At 31.1% G+C, this 21529-nt stretch overlaps 1 protein-coding gene across 1 annotated transcript; it reads right to left on the bottom strand.

Annotated features, from left to right (window-relative positions):
* Window positions 1–2962: 2962 nt before the first annotated feature.
* LOC129871606 (probable xyloglucan endotransglucosylase/hydrolase protein 27) lies at window positions 2963–6098 on the bottom strand. The gene is made up of 4 exons (XM_055946564.1): window positions 5833–6098; window positions 5328–5428; window positions 4640–4848; window positions 2963–3750 (listed from the first exon to the last, which is right to left on the bottom strand). The coding sequence occupies exons 1-4, from the start codon at window positions 6011–6013 to the stop codon at window positions 3249–3251; spliced, it is 993 nt and encodes a 330-aa protein (XP_055802539.1). The 5' UTR covers window positions 6014–6098; the 3' UTR covers window positions 2963–3248.
* Between the last annotated feature and the right edge of the window lie 15431 nt (window positions 6099–21529).

Raw genomic sequence — 21529 nt, 5'->3', positions numbered from 1 at the left:
ATGACCAAAGGAGGCAAGACCAAAAATCCTCTTGTTTAGGTTAGGGTTTGGTGTTTTGATAGTGTAGTTGTAATCCTAGCCGTTCATTAATTTTGATGAACGGTTGGGATTAGATCTTGACATTTGATAAAATGGAATGGATGGATATGATTTAAAGGTGGGTTCAAGATTTAAAAATGAGTTATATATGAATTTAATTTAGGGAAAAGACTATACTTAGAATAAAAATAGAGAAAAATCGAATAGATTGCTATCTAATTAATAATCGTGATATAGCGTAAATTTTATTTAAGTAGTAGTATATATATATATATATATAACATACGTATGTATATACTAAAATGTGTGCGTAATTAATATAAAAATATATAATAAACTTCATTAAATAGTAATTTTAATGCACGTGTATAAAATGTATTAAAAAAGATATGCAATATAATAAGTAAAAATATTTTTTATATAGATAAAATACACACGTACATAATATATGCTAAATAGACACGTAAAATATTCAAACATATGAGGCTCGTTATTAATAAAAACAGTAAAGATATTAAGCTATAATATTAATAAATAGCAAAAATATTATAAATAACTAACGTAAAATATATGTTTTATTGGATAAAATTAAATATGAATTATTTATTTAACAAAGAAATAATTTTGAAAATTATTTATTTATTAAAATAGCGATCCAAAAAGTAGTTATGAGTGGTCAAAATTGGGTGTCAACAGATATTAAATTTATTTTAAGTTTTTTTTGTATTTATTTTTTATATTTCAAACTTCATGAAAATTTGGCTTCATAAGTCAACAAATTGTTCGTTATAACTTTAAATATTTAAAAAACATATAAAATTTGGTTGACTTATAAAATTTAATCAGTGTCACATAAAATTGAAAATATTATTTAAAAATTAAATGAAAAATACAATAATTTACAATAATTAATAACTTGAAATATTTTTAAAAAACATACAAAAAATTGATTGACTCTTGAAATTTAATCCGTACCACTTAAATTGGAATAAAAGAAATAATATAGATTATTTAAAACATTTAAAAATAATATAAATCACGATGATCAACTATTTAAATAAAAATTTAAATGACTCTTCAAATTTCATCTGTATCACGTAAAACCAAAACCAAATCGAAAATTTAACCAAATCGAATAAAAAAACTGATATTTAGTTTGGTTTGGTTTGGTTTTATTTTAAATTTGAATAACCAATAATATTTGGTTTGGTTATGGTTATAGAAAAAAATAACCGAATAAATAACCGAACCAAACCGATAATTATATACATAAAATTTATAATTATTTATATGTATAATATTAGTTTTTCATAAATAATTAAAGATATTTTATACCTTTAAATTATTAATTTAATATTAATCTACTTATTTTTAAGGGCCAACAATCCAAGTCCAACTCTCAAGCCCAATTATAAATTCTAATAAACACTAAACAACAACTCAAGTCCAACAATCCAAGCCCATTAGCCCAACTCTCAAGCCCAATTCTAAATCCTAAATTCCTAATAAGCACTAAGCACTTAAGCAGCAGGCAGTAACATAAGGTAAAAGTTAAAACTTTAAAATCCTAGTATCTGTTTTTCTTTTACATTTCTGTTCCTCTCACGTTGGTTTCTCACAAAGTCACAGACTCACAGTCATAGACTAACAGTGAAGGCTTAAGAGCAACCTCAACTCCTCAACCCCAAGTACAAGATTGTCAAATTTTGAGAAGGTTTGTAAGAAGTTTTTCAAATTTTAAATTGATTTTAAGTTGTTTTCTTTTTTGTTTCGAATGTTTAAGTTGTTTCATTTTCTGTTTTGAACCTCTGTGGGCCGTGAGAAAAAAAGAGCTTTGTAAGAATTTGAAGAATGTAGAGAGAGAATATTTGAATTGTCTCGGCTAGTCATAAACCGAATAACCGAACCAAACTGAACCAAATCGATAATAACCAAACTCGTGGTTATTATTTTACTTGATTTGGTTATGGTTTTAGACATTTAATAACCGATTAAATTGGTTTGATTATGATTTTAATCAATAACCGATCCAAACCGAATCATGAACACCCCTAATCTAGTCTAGTATAAGAAATAAGTTTGATATTTTATTTTTTCAAGGTGGAGTCCATCTAAGCAAAAAGTAAGTTTTAAATGGTCTATTTTTAATAATATTAAGGGTATTTTTGATATTTTAAAATACAATATGCAAATGTGACCATTATTTCATTTTTTTACTCTACGAATTTCTCTACCAACCTTTCCGTTTAATATTTGCTCCAATTTTTTTATACAATCCCCTTTGGCTAATGCATTTTGTTGTGCTTCTATTATCCATTTTTTTTATAAGCTTTTTTAGCAAGTGTGGCCACTATATATTGCCTATGGACAGACACATCATGATAATAATAAAAAAATATTTTTAGAAGATTTTCTTCTACTTTACTTCTGTCCAACAGAGGATCCAAGTTTGAACATCAATCAAACTTGCCACTTAATACCACCAAAAGTTCTAGTGTGATAGTAAGTATCATTTGATTCTTACCAGACGTCTTGGGTATGAATCTCGATAATAAAATAGTCATAACTTTTCGACACAAATTCAGATTAATCAAGTCTCAAAGAAAGTATCGTTCAATCCTTAATCAGGCTTCTTGAGTATGAACCTCGATAATAAAATAGCAGAACTTTTCAGCACAAATTCAGATTAGTCGAATCCAAAAGCGAGTAACTGAAAGAAAATAAAAAAATACTGCTACATAACTAACATGACGAATAGTAAAACCAAACAAGTTAATTTTAGGACATCATCATCAACAACAAAAAAATGTAATAACAGAAACATTAACATTTTACTTATTTTTGGAAATTGGATACCCCTGCCTCCTCTGCAAATGCAAACAATATAATGTATTATTCAGTATATCAACTATTAACCAAAGTACACAAAAAAATCATCACCAAATTGAATTTATAATAGAAGCTCAAATAGTACTAAACATCAATAAAACAAGCTAGGACCCTGAAGATATGAAATATATATTACATGCCCCATCATGATTCATGACAAATATATAATACTAAATAGTAAAATACTAAAATCCCATTTACCTTTCTTTTCTCTTTTGTATTCTCTATTCACAGGGGGGGAAAAATACCATAACCTCAATCAAATTGGACACAAATTTCAACATCATATCAACGTAGCGAAACTACAATACCCTTCCTTTTTATTTAGCGGACGTATCTTCCCTCCTCGATTGCTTCTGGTGGTGTCGTTTGTTGTGATGACGATGGACACCACCAAAGGTCACGGGGTCAAACCCTCGGAGACGATTAGCCTCCTTAGGATCAATTACACATTCAGATAGAGGGACCTTGTATCGTGTCCGGTCATAGCAATATGAATATTTCAAGTAGTTTTTCCTAAAGCTCTCCATTTTTCGTCTTTGATCAGGGGATATTCCAGTTGGGATGGATGCAGAATTCTGGACAGTGTCACATTTGTGTGACAATTCAATTGGATCAACAGCACATCCGTGGAGGACGAAATCCGAGAACTTGGCGATGTAAGGGGCATATTTGTAATTGACTTTGTATTTTCCCCCATTGGTAGCCCAGCTAGAACCATCCCATATTGTAGCATATAAAGACATTGGCTTAGAAGGGAAGTCCCCACCCATTGCTTGTGTCCTCTTGATCTCTCTTATAGGGACATTATCTACATAAAAGCTGCAACAAAATGCATACAAACAAACAAAATAAACAAAATATAATCAATTGCTGGACTACCAAACACCACTAGTACATGTCAAGTGTACAACAACAACATACTCAGTGTCGTCCCACAAAGTGAAGTTTGGGGAGAGTAGAGTGTACACAGACCTGATCTCTACCTCAGAGGTAGAGCGGTTGTTTTCGATAAACCCTCGGCTCAAGTGTACAATAATTAGTTAGTAAAAAGTTCTTTAAATTTTATAGTTATATAAGAGGGTGTTATGTCATTTTAATAAGATGTATAAGGTTAGAATTTAAGTTGATCTAACTAAAAAGAAAAGACTCTAGCATTAGCACCTCTTGAACAAGGGATGACACTTGCATAGAGGCAGATCGAGAATCTGAATTTGATATGTTCAATTTTTAAAAACACTTAATAATGAACTTGTTGTACTTTTGAAATTATGAGTTCATATTATAATATTTGTTAAAATTCATTTTATTTCCCCACATGTATATTAATGTTCTATGTGGAAATACTAGATTCAGTTGAATCTGTAGCTACAAAGCTACATCTGCCTCTAACACTGAATAAAGAACAAGACACATCTATTAGGAAGTTCTTGATAAGGAAATTACATTTTTCATCACAACAAATCATAAATGCAAAATACTTGACCAAAATCAAGAAAAGTATAAACAGTCTGATCTAGTGATCAATGAACTGAAAAAGGTTACTAAGACTAGAATTTCAATCTCAATACAAATAAAATAGATATTAGGTGACTTTCCCTCATCTGCTTAAATTTTTGTGGACAAACTTATCCAAAGTATTTATGCTGGTTAAAAGTAGCATGCACTTCGTGAATTAGTGACTATGGTGTGTATGCAAGTAGGTACTTACGTGATGTAGCTTTCAGTCCATAGGATGGTGTATGTATGAAAATCTTCAGCTGGATCAAACCAGAGTCCATATCTTTCTTCTCTGCCAACATTTGTGCTACCATTACCATAAATGTTAGTTTGAATTCTCCAATTTTTTGCTCTAATATTTCCCAAGAACTCAAAGTCAATTTCATCATGGTTCTTCTCAAACATGTTTTCATTTGACATCTGTCATCAGTCAAATTGTAAATTTTTATTTTTTTTTTTTAAAAAAAAGAATGGAAATTTGCAGGATAGTAGAGAAACAACAACAACATATTCAGTATAATCGTGATGTCTGAAAAGAATAATGTGTACGCAGGCCTTACCCCTATCTTAAAAAAATATGAAAAATTATTTCCGATAGACCTCAGGTTATCAAAGAAATAACACTATAATCAAACTGATTTTTTTTCAAAACCAAAAGAAGAAAATTTGCTTCATTGGCTGTCATCTTACTATAAGCCTCATCCTTTATCAAAACTTAGAACCTACCAGTATAGCCACGTTGATTGAAAGGTGCTCAGTTGAAAATATTCATCAAAATACATAAAATTAATATATACAAAATTATACTCTGTAAATGATTGAAAACATAAAATCCAAAAAAAATAATCAAGATTTTTCTTTTAAATAAATATATAAATTACTATTAGTTTTCAACTTACATAAAATGCAACAACCACTCCAGCAGTGTAATCTTCTGGTAATTTAATAGAAGCACTGAAGAAGCCATGAAGGTACAGGTCTTGTGACACAAATCCAGCTCCTGCAAATTAATTCATTAATTTCCAAATAAATAAAATCCCTCAAAATAAAAGAAAATATTAAGCAAAAACTAGTAGTACTACTCATCCGTTTCAATTTATTTGACATATTTTCACTCGACACAAAATTTTAAAATTTATGATCTTAAATATCCATCAATATATTTCTCAATATAAAAACTTGAACTAATTGACAATTTTTCAAAACAGACTAATAAAGAAATCAGGGGCAAAGCTACATTAATAGGTATCCATTAATTTATACGAAATTCATTAAATATATATAAATATTTAATTAAGAATTCAGTAACTAAAAACGAGCTATGAATTTGAAGATGAATTCATAAACTTCAACTCCTGGCTCCGCCTCAAACATAAATAGTGTCAAATAAAATAAAATATGGACCTGTTCTTTCATCAAGAGAAATATGAACTGATTTTCCATCTTCAAGAACCATAAGATTATCATGACCAAAAAGTTGTGAATACCCTTCATCAAACGACAACGTTTCAAGTTTTTCTGAAAATCCAGAAACTAATACAAGAACATAGCAAAATATGAAAATTTTCACAAGAAAATTCTTCATTTTTTTTTTGGTTAAATGAAGTTGAAGTTTGTTATAGAGTTTTTTGGGTGTTTAATGTTTTTTTGTAGAGTCTTATAATATAAGCAAAAGAGAGAGGGTAATGTTTTTTTTTTTTAATGAGTTGTACATTGTTCATACAATATGGACAAATAAATCAGTTGGAATTTGGGAAAACAGAAACGACAAAAAGAATATTAAAAAAAAAGAGAGTTAGTATTATTTGTTTTTTTCCCCAAATTAAGTGGCTAGTGAAAAAAAGAAGAGAAAATATAAGTAAATCGATATAATATACACACGGTATATACACAAAGATAAAGAAACCAAAAAAGGAATAAATTTCCTTTTATGTGGTTGGTTTGATTGGAGAGAGATAATGGAAAATATTTTTTTCCTTCTTTATTAACAATTCTTTAATCCTAATTTTTGAGGTGATAGATATAGGACCATAAATTAAAGAATGTTTGATATATTCTATATTTTTTTAGTTTAAGATAAACAACAATAACATATTCAACGATATTATTAGTTTAAAAATCATATATATGACATAATATATAAATGTGTTATTTAACTTAACTTTAACTAGCATATATGCCCTCCAACTTTGAGTGTGCACAAGTAGACACTTAAACTTGTATAAAATTGAACAAATAGACATGCATGTTTTACATAGCATAATACACGTAGAACATCACTTAGGACACAAAATTACTGTATAGGATGTCATGTAGAACGAATGTGCGCTAGTAAAGTTAGAGGTCATAATTGTCAACTAAAATTAAGTTAAAGATCATATTTATATGCCTATATAAATATTAAAAATAAAATAATTTCACAAGTGCAATACAATTCATGTTGATGTTCAAGCCACAATTAACCCACGATAACAAGTAAAGAATAAAGTTTGCAACAGAAAATAAATGTAAATGTTGACTTTTGTACATGAGATCTCATAAAATAAAAATAGTGCTAGTAATATTCTTTCCACTTTTTCCGTTCTTAGAAGTATTTATAAGGTGCACAAATTATTACAAACGCAAAGCTAGCCTTTAAAGGGTATGTTAGGTACAAAGAAAAATATTTTTTAAAAAAAAAATCAAAAAAAAGAGTAAATTCCCTCTTTTTTCTTGATATATAAATTTAAAATATATTATTTTAAAAATATTTATATATAATCTAGATAAATACTATAAAGGGGCAGCCCGGTGCACTTAAGCTCCCGCTTTGCACAGGGTCCGAGGAAGGGCCCGACCACAAGGGTCTATTGTACGCAGCCTTACCTTGCATTTCTGCCAGAGGCTGTTTCCAAGGCTTGAACCCGTGACCTCCTGGTTACATAAATACTATATTGAATAGAAAATATAAGTGGTGGAATATGGTGACCATAAATAATATGGAATGTCATCTACGGAACCATTTTTTCATTCTTCTATTAAAAAAATATTTTTCACTATGAAAATGCTTAAAAGCTGAGTGAGGCTATCCGTTTCAATTTTTTTTACCTATTTTTTTTATTCAATTTAAAAGAGTGGTCATTTTTTTTTATAATTTTTTAATTTTAATTTTTTATATATCATGTTTAATACTATAAGATTAAAGACTATTTTAATACATTTGATAGATCTTTAATTATAAATCACAAGATTTAATTTTTTTTTCTTTTTTAAAAATTCGAGCTAAATTAAAACAAGTCAATCAATTTAAAACGGAGGGAGTGGAATTTAAGAAGAGATATTCATTAGCTCAAAAACAATGATGATGACTGACGTGGCATTTTGGTTTCCATGTCAGCAATACACTTGGCGGTGCCCAAATTATGAAGCTTTTCCACCAAAGTTAACGGCTTCAATTTGGGTCAATATAAGCTAAGTACTTTTTATTTTCCCAAAAAATCGGTTAAAAGTTAAAGATTTGAAGACTTTTGGCATCATGAATTTGATTATTTTTTTATTGATTTCTCACTCGATGTCTGGAGTCTGCATTGAAATCTCCACTAAATTTAAATCTCTTACTGCAGGGCACATTTAAGGGTAACGCTCTCAACAAACCTATGGTTAAAAATAAAACAGTCTACCATTGCACCACAATTCAATTAATATCACTCTTTTTTCGAAACTGAACACTACTTCTATTTCAGAAATTCATAATTAAGGAAGAGGAATCTCAAATTATCTTGTTTCAAGGTGTGTCTGCCATGATTTTTAAGAAAGAAGAATTAATCACACGAAACACACTTATAATATGATACGATTACAACTACATTTCTCATATTTAAAACTAAACATGTACCACAGTGCCGGCTCCATAGTAAAGCAAGAGCCAATATTGACTTGTAAGTTATTTTCAATTTTTTTGAGTGTTTAACTGATTAATTTAAAATTATCTTGTGTTTAAAATAAGTCTTAATAAATAATTGAGTTTGTTTGGATAAATTTATTTTATGCAGCTTAGTCAAAAAAAAAAGTTGAACTGCACCTACTTATTTTTTTTTTAACTTATAAGCAGCTTTCAACTTATAAGTTACTTAAAATAAGTCCATACAAAGGCTCTAAGACACTTGCTTTAGGCCCCTAATTTTTGGGACCCCTTTCTTAGAAATAATAATAGATGTTTGACATAAAAATTGTGAAATTTAGAAGAAAAAATAATACTTATTTTCAAGTTAAAAATTGTGTTTGAAAATTGAAGTTTGTGTACGTGAATTTGTTTTTGAATTTTATATCTGATTTGAAGTGAAACAGTTTTTTGGAATTTTTCGGATTCATGAAAAATTATAGCAATTCTATGTCCAAATAGCTTTCTGAAATACTTAGAAGGTATAGTCTAAAGTCCAAATAGTTTTCTGGAATAGTAAGGATGTATGGATACTTACTTGAGATCATTAGATGATAAGAATTGTCCTACCTTGAATGTTCCTTAAAATATAATAATCACTCATAATTTAGACTTATTTTTGAAATTAAGTGTTAAGAAAAATAGTGCAAGTAGAAAGATAAGATTCTAGTCAAGTTAAGAAAAAATAGTGCAAGTAGAAAGATAATATTTTATTCAAGTTAAGGACTTTTAAAAAATTCAAATTAAAACATCTTACCTCAGATCAATAATTCTCAAGAAAGGCGTTCTTTGTATCTTACAATTTCATTTCTCTTATTTCGTTTTCGCACAAAAACTCATTTATAGCCAATTGATTTTACACCTTCAGGGGTTTGGACTACATGTTCAAAAACCTCACGTTTAGCAAGTGAGTCTAATTCTGATTGAATTGTCTCTTGCCATTCTGGCCAATCACATCTACGTCGACATTCTTCGACGGATTTAGGCTCAAGACTTTCACTATCTTGCATGAGGTTAAGTGAAACATTATATGTAAAAACATTATCAATCGGGATTTTCGATCGATCTAATTTTATCTCATCACCAATAGAATTTATTGAAAGTTCTTCATTCACTTGAGTCTCGAGTTCATTGATTTCTTTAGGAATATCAGGATTACTCAAATCTTGACCTTCTTCAAGAGGTTCTTTTGTAGTATCATCTTTATTATTTCTCATGCTTCTCTTTCTAGGATTTTTATCCTTTGAATCCAATGGTCTACCACGCTTCAGGCGTGTTTGGGATTCAGAAGCTATGATACTAGTAGATGGCCCTTTTGGGACATCAATCCGGATAGACACATTCACAGAATGGATATGTGACTTAGTTATCCATTTCAAATTAGTAAATGCATCTGACATTTGATTTGTTATTTTCTGTAAGTGAATGATGTTTTGGACCTCCTACCCACATGTGCGGGTATGTGGATCAAAATAAGATAGTAATGAAACTTTTCACGCAATTTTTCTTTTGGGTTCCTTTTTCTCTCCCCCTAATTGTGGGAAAGTTGTTTCATCACACTGACAATCTACAAATTGAGCAGTAAATAAGTCTCCTGTAAACGGTTCAAGATAGCGAATTATGGAGGGTGAGTCAAATCCAACATATATGCCCAACCTTCGTTGAGGGCCCATCTTTGTTCGTTGTGGTGGTGCTACAGGCACGTATACCGCACAACCAAAAATTCGTAGATGAGCTATATTTGGTTCATGACCAAATACTAATTATGACGAAGAGTATTTAATATAATTTATCGGTCTGAGATGTACAAGTGTTGCTGAATGTAAGATAGCATGACCCAAACAGTAATCGATAATTTTGTTTTCATAAGTAGAGGTCTTGCTATCAATTGTAGGCGCTTAATAAATGACTCTGCAAGACCATTTTGAGTATGAACATGAGCAACAAGATGTTCATTTTTTATTTCAATTGATAAGCAATAATCAACAAAAGCTTGAAATGTAAATTCTCCAGCATTATCAAGGCGAATAGCCTTAATTAGATAATATAAGAATTGCGCCCTTAATTTTATTATTTGTGCTAATAACTTCACAAACGCCAGATTTTGAGATGATAACAGGCACATATGAGACCATCTTGATGATACATCTATTAGGACCATAAATATTTAAATAATTCACTAGGTGGATGAATAGGTCCACATATATCACCATGTATACACTCTAAAAAGCCAGGAGATTAAACCCTGAACCCTATGCCAACCTTCAAGGTTGATGGTCTGACAATTAATTTGCCTTGATAACAAGTAGAACATGAAAATTCATCATTCGTAAGAATCTTCAGGTTCTTTAATGGATGTCCAGTTGAATTTTCAAGAATTCATCTCATCATTATTGATCTAGGATGACCTATTCGATCATGCCATAGCTTAAATGTATTTAGATTAGTAAATCTGGTTTACGATCAAATGTGCTTCAATTGCACTAATTTTTGCATAATATAGGCTAAACGACAATGTTGGTAATTTTTTCAAAATATATTTCTGGCCTGAGACACTCTTGGTTATATCAAGATATTCAGTATTCATTTCATTTAGTGTCTGAATATGATATCCAATTTTGCGGATATCTTTAAAACTTAACAAGTTTCTTGGGGATTTAGAAGAGAGTAGTGCATATTTTATGACAATCTTTGTCCCCTTAGGCAGAAATATAGTAGCTCTTCCGAAGCCTTCAATAAATTTTGAATTACGAGAAATTGTAGTAACATTTCCTTTTCTTCTAAGCAAGTAGAAAAAATATTTCTCGTCTTTAAAAATGACATTCGTCGTTCTACTATGAATTACACAAATATCATCGTGATTGATTATTGATCCAAATTTTTTTTGAGGCATATCGATATTTTTTTCTTCAAAAAGAAATAAGGTAGACGTTATAATTAAAACATGGCTCATTATATAAATTTTATTTATTTAAAAAAATTAGAAAAATATAAACATATTATTTAGTACAAACAAATGAAAAGAAAATTATTTAAATTTTATCAGGGTTATCAATATTCATATTTTCTTCTTGAAAATTGAAAGAATCAGCTACATCCAGATGCATAGGCTCAATATTATCTTCAGAGATAAAGTTTATCTCTGGATAATTTTCTGTCTTCTTCAAGGATGCTTGATATAACTGAACCAGACATTTTGATGATCGTCAGGTCCGTGACCAGTGCCCCATACCTCCACATCTATGACATATATTTTTTGAATTTTTCTTTGGTATAACTTCTTGCTTTTCACTCTTCTTTTTGTATTGTTGATCATTTTTCGGTGCCAGCCAAGCATCATGATTATAATTTCTTCTTCGACCACAACCACGACCACGATTGGAGCCATGACCTTTTTCTCGTTAGTTATAGTTTGCCTGATTCACTTCAGGGAATGACAAAGAACCAACATGCCGATTATCATAATTTTTCATTAATAGTTCGTTATGACGTTCAACAATAAGAAAGTGAGAAAATAATTCAGAATATTTTTTAAAATCCTTTTCGCGATATTGATGTTGCAAGTACATATTTACGGATGGAAATGTGAAGTATATTTTTTCAAGTTTGTCTTGATCAGTGATTTCTTCTCAGCATAAATTTAACTATGCTATAATTCTAAACAAGGCAGAATTATATTCAGTTTTATTTTTAAAATCCATTAATCTCAAATTGAGTCAATCATGACATGCATGTTGAAGGATGACCAACTTGAGGTGGTCATATCTTTCTTTTAGATTCTTCCACAATTTAAGGGGGTCCTTTAATGTGAGGTATTGTAATTTTAATCCCTCATCAATATGGTGGCGGAGAAATATCATGACTTTGACACGGTCTTGACTAGATGCCATATTATCATCTTTAATGGTGTCTGTCAGACCCATCGATACAGACACCATCGATTCTAAGTGTATTTCGGCATCTAGTGCCCATGATGAGTAGCCTTTTCAACATGTATCAAGAACAACAAATTCAAGTTTAGAGATATTATACATTTTAAGAAAATAAAATTTTTACTCTTTTGTTAACTTTTTAAAATAGCTCAAAGTGTTGGAGGTTCGTACTAATAATGTATTATAAAATAAAATAACTTTGTAAATTAAGAATAAAAAAAGACAGTAAAAAGAAAGAGTAATAGAAAGAGAGAGAGAGAAAGTTTAGTATGTGTTGTTCTTTCATTTCACAGATTTAATGGGCAAATTTTATTCCACTTTTGACTATTTTTTGCAACATTTCAAACTTACTCCATTTTCTTCTTATTCTATATTTTTTTTTAAAAAAAGTACTTTGCTCCTTTTTGTAGGCCCTTTTAGTAACCTTTTTCTAGACATCTATAAAATCACAAAAGTCAATATTTAAATATTTTAAAGATGGTTTTATATTAATTGTATTCTTCTATCCGATTTTAATTAGAGATTTCGATCCAATTTTTAAAAATGAAGAAATTATTCATAAGGAGCATTTTCTTTTTATATATATGATCTACTATATACGATACAATACAAATTCTTATTATTCGAATCAACGTATGATGTGCCAAAAAATTAGTTGAATCTTGAGTATTAGGATTTTGAGCATAGTAAAAAATAATTAAGTGGTTGGGTGTCGGATTATGATTTTTAATTAGAATATTGAGGCCAAATATTAACGTATTCAAAAATTTATGTAACCCTTTTTTTATATGTTCAAATTTAAAACTTCGATTTCCTCTTCTTCTTTTTTTCGTCTTCTTTTCCTCCTCCTCATCCTTATTTTTATAATTTTTTTGAGAAGAAAATTGGTGAAAAAAATTCATAACATGAGTATGGAGGACTCTATTGTTTGTACAACAACTTATATTGTTTAAATAATTGAGAGTTTTTCAAATAACCTCAAGTTGTTTACTTCAAACAATTAGAAAATCTTTTTAAAATAGGAGAGATGCTTAAACATCCCCAAATTATTAGTTAAAGCAGTTAAATAAATATTTGTTTAAACATTTGAAGAACTCAAGGTAACTCTCCTGATATTTCCAAAGAAATTATGCCCAAATTCATATTATATATGAGGTAAAATTGCAAATTATATTTCAAAATATCTAATGTTTCTTAAGAATGAAAAAAAGATTTGACTTAATTACATCTTGAGAGTATAAATTATTTACAGTATCAATAAAATTTAACTAATTACAACGAATTACCTAATCACCATATTCAATTATTCTTCAACTTACATATTCACGTCCACCATAGACATTTAAGTAATTTATTTTGAAATGATTTAATAGAATAAATTCTTTTCACTGTTAACATATTATATTATTTTTAAAAGTAAATATTAAGAGTGTCAACAAAGAAAATAACAAAAATGAAAGCAAACCAAAAAAGAGCTAGTGATAGAGAGTTGCACGAGTGCCAACTTATTATTGATGGTTACATTTTGGATAAGAATAGAAATGTTGAATTTCCAAAAGCCAACTTGTATTTAATTCATGAAATTGTAATTATCACAAGTTTCTTAGCTGTATCAACGAAGGTTGTAATGAGATAGATAAGATTTCTTTATTTTTAATTAGAAATTTTGAATTTAAATTTTGAATAAACAACAAATTTTATTAAGGAATACTACTACTTCTTTAAATAAAATTTATATAGTATATAGCTGAACTAATCGAATCATAATAAGAAAATGAAAGTAAGAGATGTTGAGATCTCTTTTACAGTTGGGGCCCAGCTAACTTCATTTTGTATTTATTAGGATTTTTTTAAAATATATATAAGAAGAAACCTCCATAAATAAGCTTAAAAAAATGGGATTTTCTTGAAATGTGACATTTTAATACCTATGTGTCTACTTCAAAATAATAATGAAAATTTAACGAAAAAGCATTTGTTCCATGGGGGGACCCAATTGAAAATAATAAAAGTTTGCGTGTCAAGTTGGTAACCTTTGACATTTTGAGGGTCCCCACATAAATTAGTGATTTTGAGGATTAACATGATCATGATCCATAGTGAACATAGAAAGATTCATGAGAGATGGAGAGGACTGTTTACCTTTTAACTTGTAAATTAAAAGTCATAAGTTAAATTTATGATTTTTGATTTATTTTTATTATTTTAATTTTAAAATGAAGTGCTTATAAAGATTTGTTAAGTTTATTCAAACACTTTTAAAATGCTTAAAAGTTATTTTGACTTAAAAAAATTTAAAATAAACCAATCCAAATGGCTATTTTAAAATAATATAATAATAACAGATTTTATAACTCTTTTAAATTACCATTCTTAATTTCAATATAATCTTTTTTTCTTTGGCATTTTTAGTATTACTGGCTCCATCCTAATTAATATAATATAGTTTAACTTAACATGGAGTTTAACAATAAAAGAAAGATTTTTGAAATTTATGATTTAAAATAAGTGATAGATGTTTGTGTGAGTATAAATCATTTTAGTAAGAATAAAATGAATATTTTAAAGTTAAATAGTTATTAGATATAATAATGTGTCATTCTTTTTGAAATTGATTATAAAAATGAATCATATAAATTAGGACAGAAGAAATACAAGCTCTACTTGTAACCTTATGAATTATTTAAGATCCCAATAACACGCTTTAAAACTATATTAGAACAGAAGAAATACAAGCTCTATTTATATCCTTATCGAGTCTGTTTCCGATTCTTCCGACCTTAAATCTAGATTTCCCCTAATGCCTCCTTGAATTATTTAAGATCCCAATAACGCGTTTTAAAGCTATATGGTTTAATGCTCAAAAAGGACAATATATTAGTGAGCTAGGCTAAATGATTATCAAATCGATTTTTTTCTGTTCTTAGTTGAATCTTGACATAATCCTACTACATCCATTTGAGTGACACAAAGTTTCTTCCTTGCAAAGAAGTGGAGCCCTAAAGAGAATAATTCACAAAAAGTTGGTATCACAAATTGGGAAACCAATTTAATATTTCTGCTTTGGATATTTTTCTAGAATTAATTATAAGAAGGTTTCTTTTATTTTTAATTTTTCACCATATTGTAATCATTGCCTTCCTATAATGTCCCAACACAAAATAATGAATGTGAGGATAAGAGAATTTATGGGATGCAAAAATATAGAAGACTCACTATCATTGAATTAGCAAAGCACAAGAAGAGTTCTTCTCAATTTAGAAATCATGGTTTTTAATACTTTTTGTCACCATTTCAAATATATTTATTTAAAACTTTGGGGAGAAATATAATTCTGAATGGAATAAATGATCACTTCATTTATAATGAATGGCAGCTACGGCGTTTTGTTTTCCTCATCTTTCATGGCTTCATCAAATTGGTGATAAGTGATAACCATCATTCATATCCTCATATTCTTTGTCAATATATATATATATAAAAGGCTAGCCAGGGTGCGGGAGATAATGGCACACGATATGGACCAAGTGAAGTGCATTAAGGACGAGCATGGAAAAGTATTGGTAGACAAGACCCTCATTAAACAGAGATGGCAGTCCTATTTCCATAAACTCTTGAATGAGGAAGAGGACAGAGACTTTGTGTTGGGAGATTTAGAACATACAGGGAGGCGTCGCGATTTTGGGTATTGTAGGAGTATTAAGGTCGAGGAGGTTAAGAGTGTCGTTCGTAGAATGCGTTGGGAAAGAGCAACCGGACCTGACGAGATTTCTGGGAAATTTTGGAAGAGCATGAGCTCGGTAGGTTTGGAGTGGTTGACTAGGTTATTTAATGTCATCTTTAAAATGGCAACGATGCCCGAAGAATGGAGGTCGAGTGTAATGATCCCTCTATACAAAAACAAAGGGGATATCCAGAGTTGCAACAACTATAGAGGTATTAAGCTACTAAGCCATACTATGAAACTGTGTGAAAGAGTGGTAGAGATGAGGGTGAGGAGAGACGTGTCTATTTCAGAGAACCAGTTTGGATTTATGCTGGGACGCTCAACTACAGAAGCCATCTATCTTATGAGGAGACTGGTGGAGCAGCATAGGGAGAGGAAGAGGGACTTGCATATGGTATTCATCGACCTAGAAAAGGCTTATGATAAAGTCCCAAGAGAAATACTATGGACATGTTTGGAGGCTAAAGGTGTACCCGTGGCATACATTAGGGTGATCAAGGACATGTACGAGGGAGCCAAAACCAGGGTAAGGACAGTAGGAGGGGACTCAGAGCACTTTCCAGTGGTGATGGGATTGCACCAAGGATCAGCTCTTAGTCTTTTTTTATTTGCCTTGGTGATAGATGGATTGACGCGACAAATTCAAGATGCAGTGCCATGGTGTATGCTTTTCGCGGATGACATAGTCCTGATCGATGAGACTCGCCGTGAAGTTAACACTAAGCTGGAGGATTGGAGACATACCTTGGAGTCTAAAGGGTTTAAGTTGAGTAGGACAAAGATATAGTACTTAGAGTACAAGTTCAGTGAGACACCTCAGGAGGTTGGCGTTGTAGTTATGCTTGGTGCTCAGGCCATCCAAAAGAGAAGTAGTTGCAAGTATCTTGGGTCTATCATGCAAGGCAGCGGGGAGATTGACGATGATGTCACACATCGTATTGGGGTAGGGTGGATGAAATGGAGGCTCGCTTCCGGAGTGCTATGTGACAAAAATGTGCCACCAAAACTTAAGGGCAAGTTCTACAAAGTGGTGGTTAGACCGGCTATGCGGTATGGGGCGGAGTGTTGGCCAGTTAAGACTTCTCACATTCAAAAGATGAAAGTTGCTGAGATGAGAATGCTAAAATGGATGTGTGGGCACTCCAGGAGCGACAGAATTAGAAATGAGGCTATTCGGGACAAAGTAGGAGTGGCCTCGGTGGAAGACAAGATGCGGGAAATGTGACTGAGATGATATGGACATGTGAAGAGGAGAGACACAGATGCTCCAGTGCGGAGGTGTGAGAGGCTGGCCATGGATGGTTACAGAAGAGGTAGCGGTAGGCCGAAGAAGTATTGGGGAGAGGTGATTAGACAGGACATGACGCAGTTACATCTTACGGAGGACATGACATTAGATAGGAGGGTGTGGAGGACCCACATTAGGGTAGAAGGCTAGTTCATAGTCTCGTTATTCTTCTCTATTCATAGGCATAGTAGTGCATTACGATCTCTTGCGCTTTGACTTCGGATTTCTGTTATTTCTGTTATTATTTATTACTTTCTATGCTTTGATTACTCTATTTTACTTGTGACGCTTTCATTATTTATTTAATCGTTATTTGTTATTTGTATGTATTTGTTATCTATTCGTTATTTATTTGTTGTTTTTCTCATAAAACTTTTAATTTTCTATTCTTATCTAACATTTTTTTTATGCATTTATGCTTTTACTGAGTCGAGGGTCTCCAGGAAACAGCCGTCCTACCTTGGTAGGAGTAAGGTCTGCGTACATTCTACCCTCCCCAGACCCCATGTTGTGGGATTTCACTGGATTGTTATTGTTGATTTTATATATATATATATTATATATATATATATATATATATCAAATCATAAGAACTAAAAAAATTAAAAAATTGTTCTTGAGGTGGACCACAAAAGTTTTAGTTCCAAGTGAATTTTGAGACTTGAGAGCCAAACTTAGTTGGACTCAGGAACACAAAATTGGAAAATTTTATTTTTTTATTTTTTATTTTTTATTTTTTTTGAATTTTATGTAAAGTCTAACATTTTTTTTATGCATTTATGCTTTTACTGAGTCGAGGGTCTCCAGGAAACAGCCGTCCTACCTTGGTAGGAGTAAGGTCTGCGTACATTCTACCCTCCCCAGACCCCATGTTGTGGGATTTCACTGGATTGTTATTGTTGATTTTATATATATATTATATATATATATATATATATCAAATCATAAGAACTAAAAAAATTAAAAAATTGTTCTTGAGGTGGACCACAAAAGTTTTAGTTCCAAGTGAATTTTGAGACTTGAGAGCCAAACTTAGTTGGACTCAGGAACACAAAATTGGAAAATTTTATTTTTTTATTTTTTATTTTTTATTTTTTTTGAATTTTATGTAAAGTTAAATTAGTTTTTTTTAAACGGAGGGAGTAGCTAGAACAATACGCATACAAGTCTATTAAAATATTTAGGTCACATAGCTTAATATTGTTTTAATTTTTTTGTCCATTTTTCTTTTTGATAAAAAAAAGATTTTTTTTTAATAATTCTTTAATTTCAATTCCTTAAGAATAGCTAAAGCTATTGATTACCCATATAATTGTTGCAGGTCGGGTCATTGGAGTAGATCAATAAAATGGTTATAATGGATATATGCTTAAAAAAAATATTCAAGTAAAGAGTGTACATTACTGGATCTTCATGTGTTATGAATAAAATATATGATATTTAGTCTCATTATAATAAATATTACCAATACAAAAATGTAAAAAAGCATATAAATCCAACAAAAAAAATATAACTAGTCTTGCAGGTTCAAATTTTTTTAAAGTTTGAACAATAAAGTTATTATGAACCTGAAGTCCTTAAAGAAGGATATTGTCATCCCGTCTTATATATTTTTTATGATTACTTTTCAATTTAATTATGTTTATAGTAGGATTCACTTTTATTTATTGTGAGGAAAAAAGTATTTCATTGTGTATTTCTTATAAATAGCAGCAATACAAAAAATATAAGTCATACAAATTCAGAATATGTACTATTATAAATATGTTTTTTATGCTTTCTAATACCAATGTAATGCAGTTTTTTTTTATGGGAACAGACCCTACACGAGACTCTCACCTCTCATGCACAGTCAGGGGTTGAGCAACACTCCCAAGCCTTATCATAAATAAAAACATAACACTACACAGAGGGGGACATAAACCTTACCTCCGAACTTAAGATGACTCATAAGTCGGCTAACCTACTAAGGTCGACCAACTCATCCCCGATACTAGATGGAAAAGCGATAAACCTATGAGAGGACTCCTCTCGATACAATACGACTAAGAAAAACGTAAATGAGGGAGACTCTCCCCTTCCATGTAAATACGAGAAAGAAACCTACACTAGTCCTATTCAACTAAGCTACATTCAATACATAACTAAGTTGAAGAAGAGCAAGTATACGAAACTTCCAATTTCCATGGATCGAGATCGTTCATGTCATCTTTGTCCTTCTTAATCTTTTCATACCGAGTTTGTCCATGAGTTGAGAGTGCGTAATGCATAGAGTGTATATGGTACTGTAGCCCTGTATTTTGTGAGTTGAGAACTTCATGTTGGCTACTGCAGATCTGCAGCTCCCATAATATGTGGAAGTATCGACCTAATTTTATAGAGTATTTGTTGGATGTTGTTGATGTGTGTTGTATGTTGCATCTGCTGTAGTTGAATGCTGCTTTAGATGATTGCATCCTGTAGAGGTCCATTCTTATGCTGCTGGTTGTTTGGTGCTGCTGTTGTTGGAAGATGTTGAGACCTCCAGCAGCTCTGCATTGTTGGATCTTCCACTGCAGTATGTTGTTGTTTGGATGGTATGGTTGGATATTGCAGCTTTAATGCGGTGTAAGTTGGTATATATCTGCACAAAGAAACAAACCACAAAGGATCTCCCAGAAGTGGATCATGTGTTGTAGGTCTGCAAGGTACCTGCACCTCAGAAACAAAGGTGCTGTGAGTCCTTCCATTTCTGCACTAACTCTGCAACTTGAGCTGATGGAGCCAAATATGGTAGTTGTTGATTGTTGTTGAGTGTTGTGCATCCCATCTTCCTGCACAGAAAATGCATAAAGAAGGAAAGAAATGTTGGGCTATGACCCATGTTCCAGTCAAAGGCCCATGGCCTAATCCTATTTGTAAAAGGATTTGAATAATTCTCCTAATTTGGTTTCCAATTCTATTTGAAAAAGGATTGGAATAATTCTCCTAATTTGGTTTCCAATTCTATTTGGAAAAGAATTGGAATTATAATCCTAATTGGAGTTGGTTTTGGCTTTAGGAAAAAGTACCACTCTATAAATAGGATGATTTGAGAGAATTATGTAATTGCTCATTGGAATTGTCTTTGAGAGACATTAGGAACATAAGAGAGGTTTTTGAGAGAGCTTTCAACAAGAGAGAAGAGAGAAGAAAAGAGTGTTTTCCGCAAGAGTTTTGTCTCTCCGATCAGCAACCTTCAAATTGCGTTTCCGATTCATTAACCGTTGGGTCGGGCTGAAATTTTTACTGAGTGTTTCTAACATCTTAGTGTTTGATTTGAACGGTGGAGATCAGATTTGGAGATCATCAACATTCCATTTTAGGTCCCGAATAGTAGCTTTATTTTGGGTGATTTTCTTCCTATTACTTTTGTTGGTATAACTATTACTTCTCCTTACTTGGCAATTGTTGTGTAGCCATTTAGGAGAATATTTGTAACTCTCTTATTTTTATAGTGGAGCAATTCGGATTTTGAAGATCCCATGGTTTTATTTATTTTCTCTATTTTTTGGGTTTGCATCCTTCCGTCATAACAAGTGGTATCAGAGCGAGGTTAAAAATGGGTGTTCATCTTGGCGGGTTCAGTTCTAGCTGCAACGTTTTTGACAGTAATGAAGATTTTTGTTAGAGAAATTTTTCAGAGAAGTTTTCTGTACCGAGACATAGATTTTGCAGAGGAGATTTTGAAGAAGGAGATGCAACTTATTGAAGATTATGTGAAGAAGGTGGAACAAATTTATTTTGTCAGAAATTCAGGCCAAGAGAGAGAATTGTTGGGTGTTTACCCTGACTTTCCTAGTATAATTAGATTTTCCTTTTCCTAAAAGGAAAACACAATGTCTCCATATTTGGCTAGTCCTTTTTCTTATAGGAAAAGGTTAATGACTCTATAAATAGAGGCTAATTCCTTCTAACTTAATAGCATTCACAATGTAGTCCTAAGGGGATTTGAGAGTTTTATGTGGGGAGAGAAACTGTGAGACACAAGTGATACGTTATTACTTATGTGAACCTATTTGTATTCCGAGTGAATTGTGTGAGGTTATTTCTCTCGATATTTTGTACTCTCATATTTATAGTGGATTGCTCATCTCCTCTTGTGGGCGTAGGTCGGTTGACCGAACCACGTTAAATATTTGTGTCTCTTTTGGTATATTTCTCGTTTGTCTTCTTACTCATGGTTATTCGAGGTTTGCTTTGCTAGCTTCCACATG

The sequence above is a fragment of the Solanum dulcamara genome, chromosome 10 (genome assembly GCF_947179165.1).
Source record: "Solanum dulcamara chromosome 10, daSolDulc1.2, whole genome shotgun sequence".
Taxonomy (NCBI): Eukaryota; Viridiplantae; Streptophyta; class Magnoliopsida; order Solanales; family Solanaceae; genus Solanum; species Solanum dulcamara.
The sequence above is the reverse complement of the archived record's forward strand: the minus strand, read 5'-3'. Positions and strand labels throughout refer to the sequence as shown.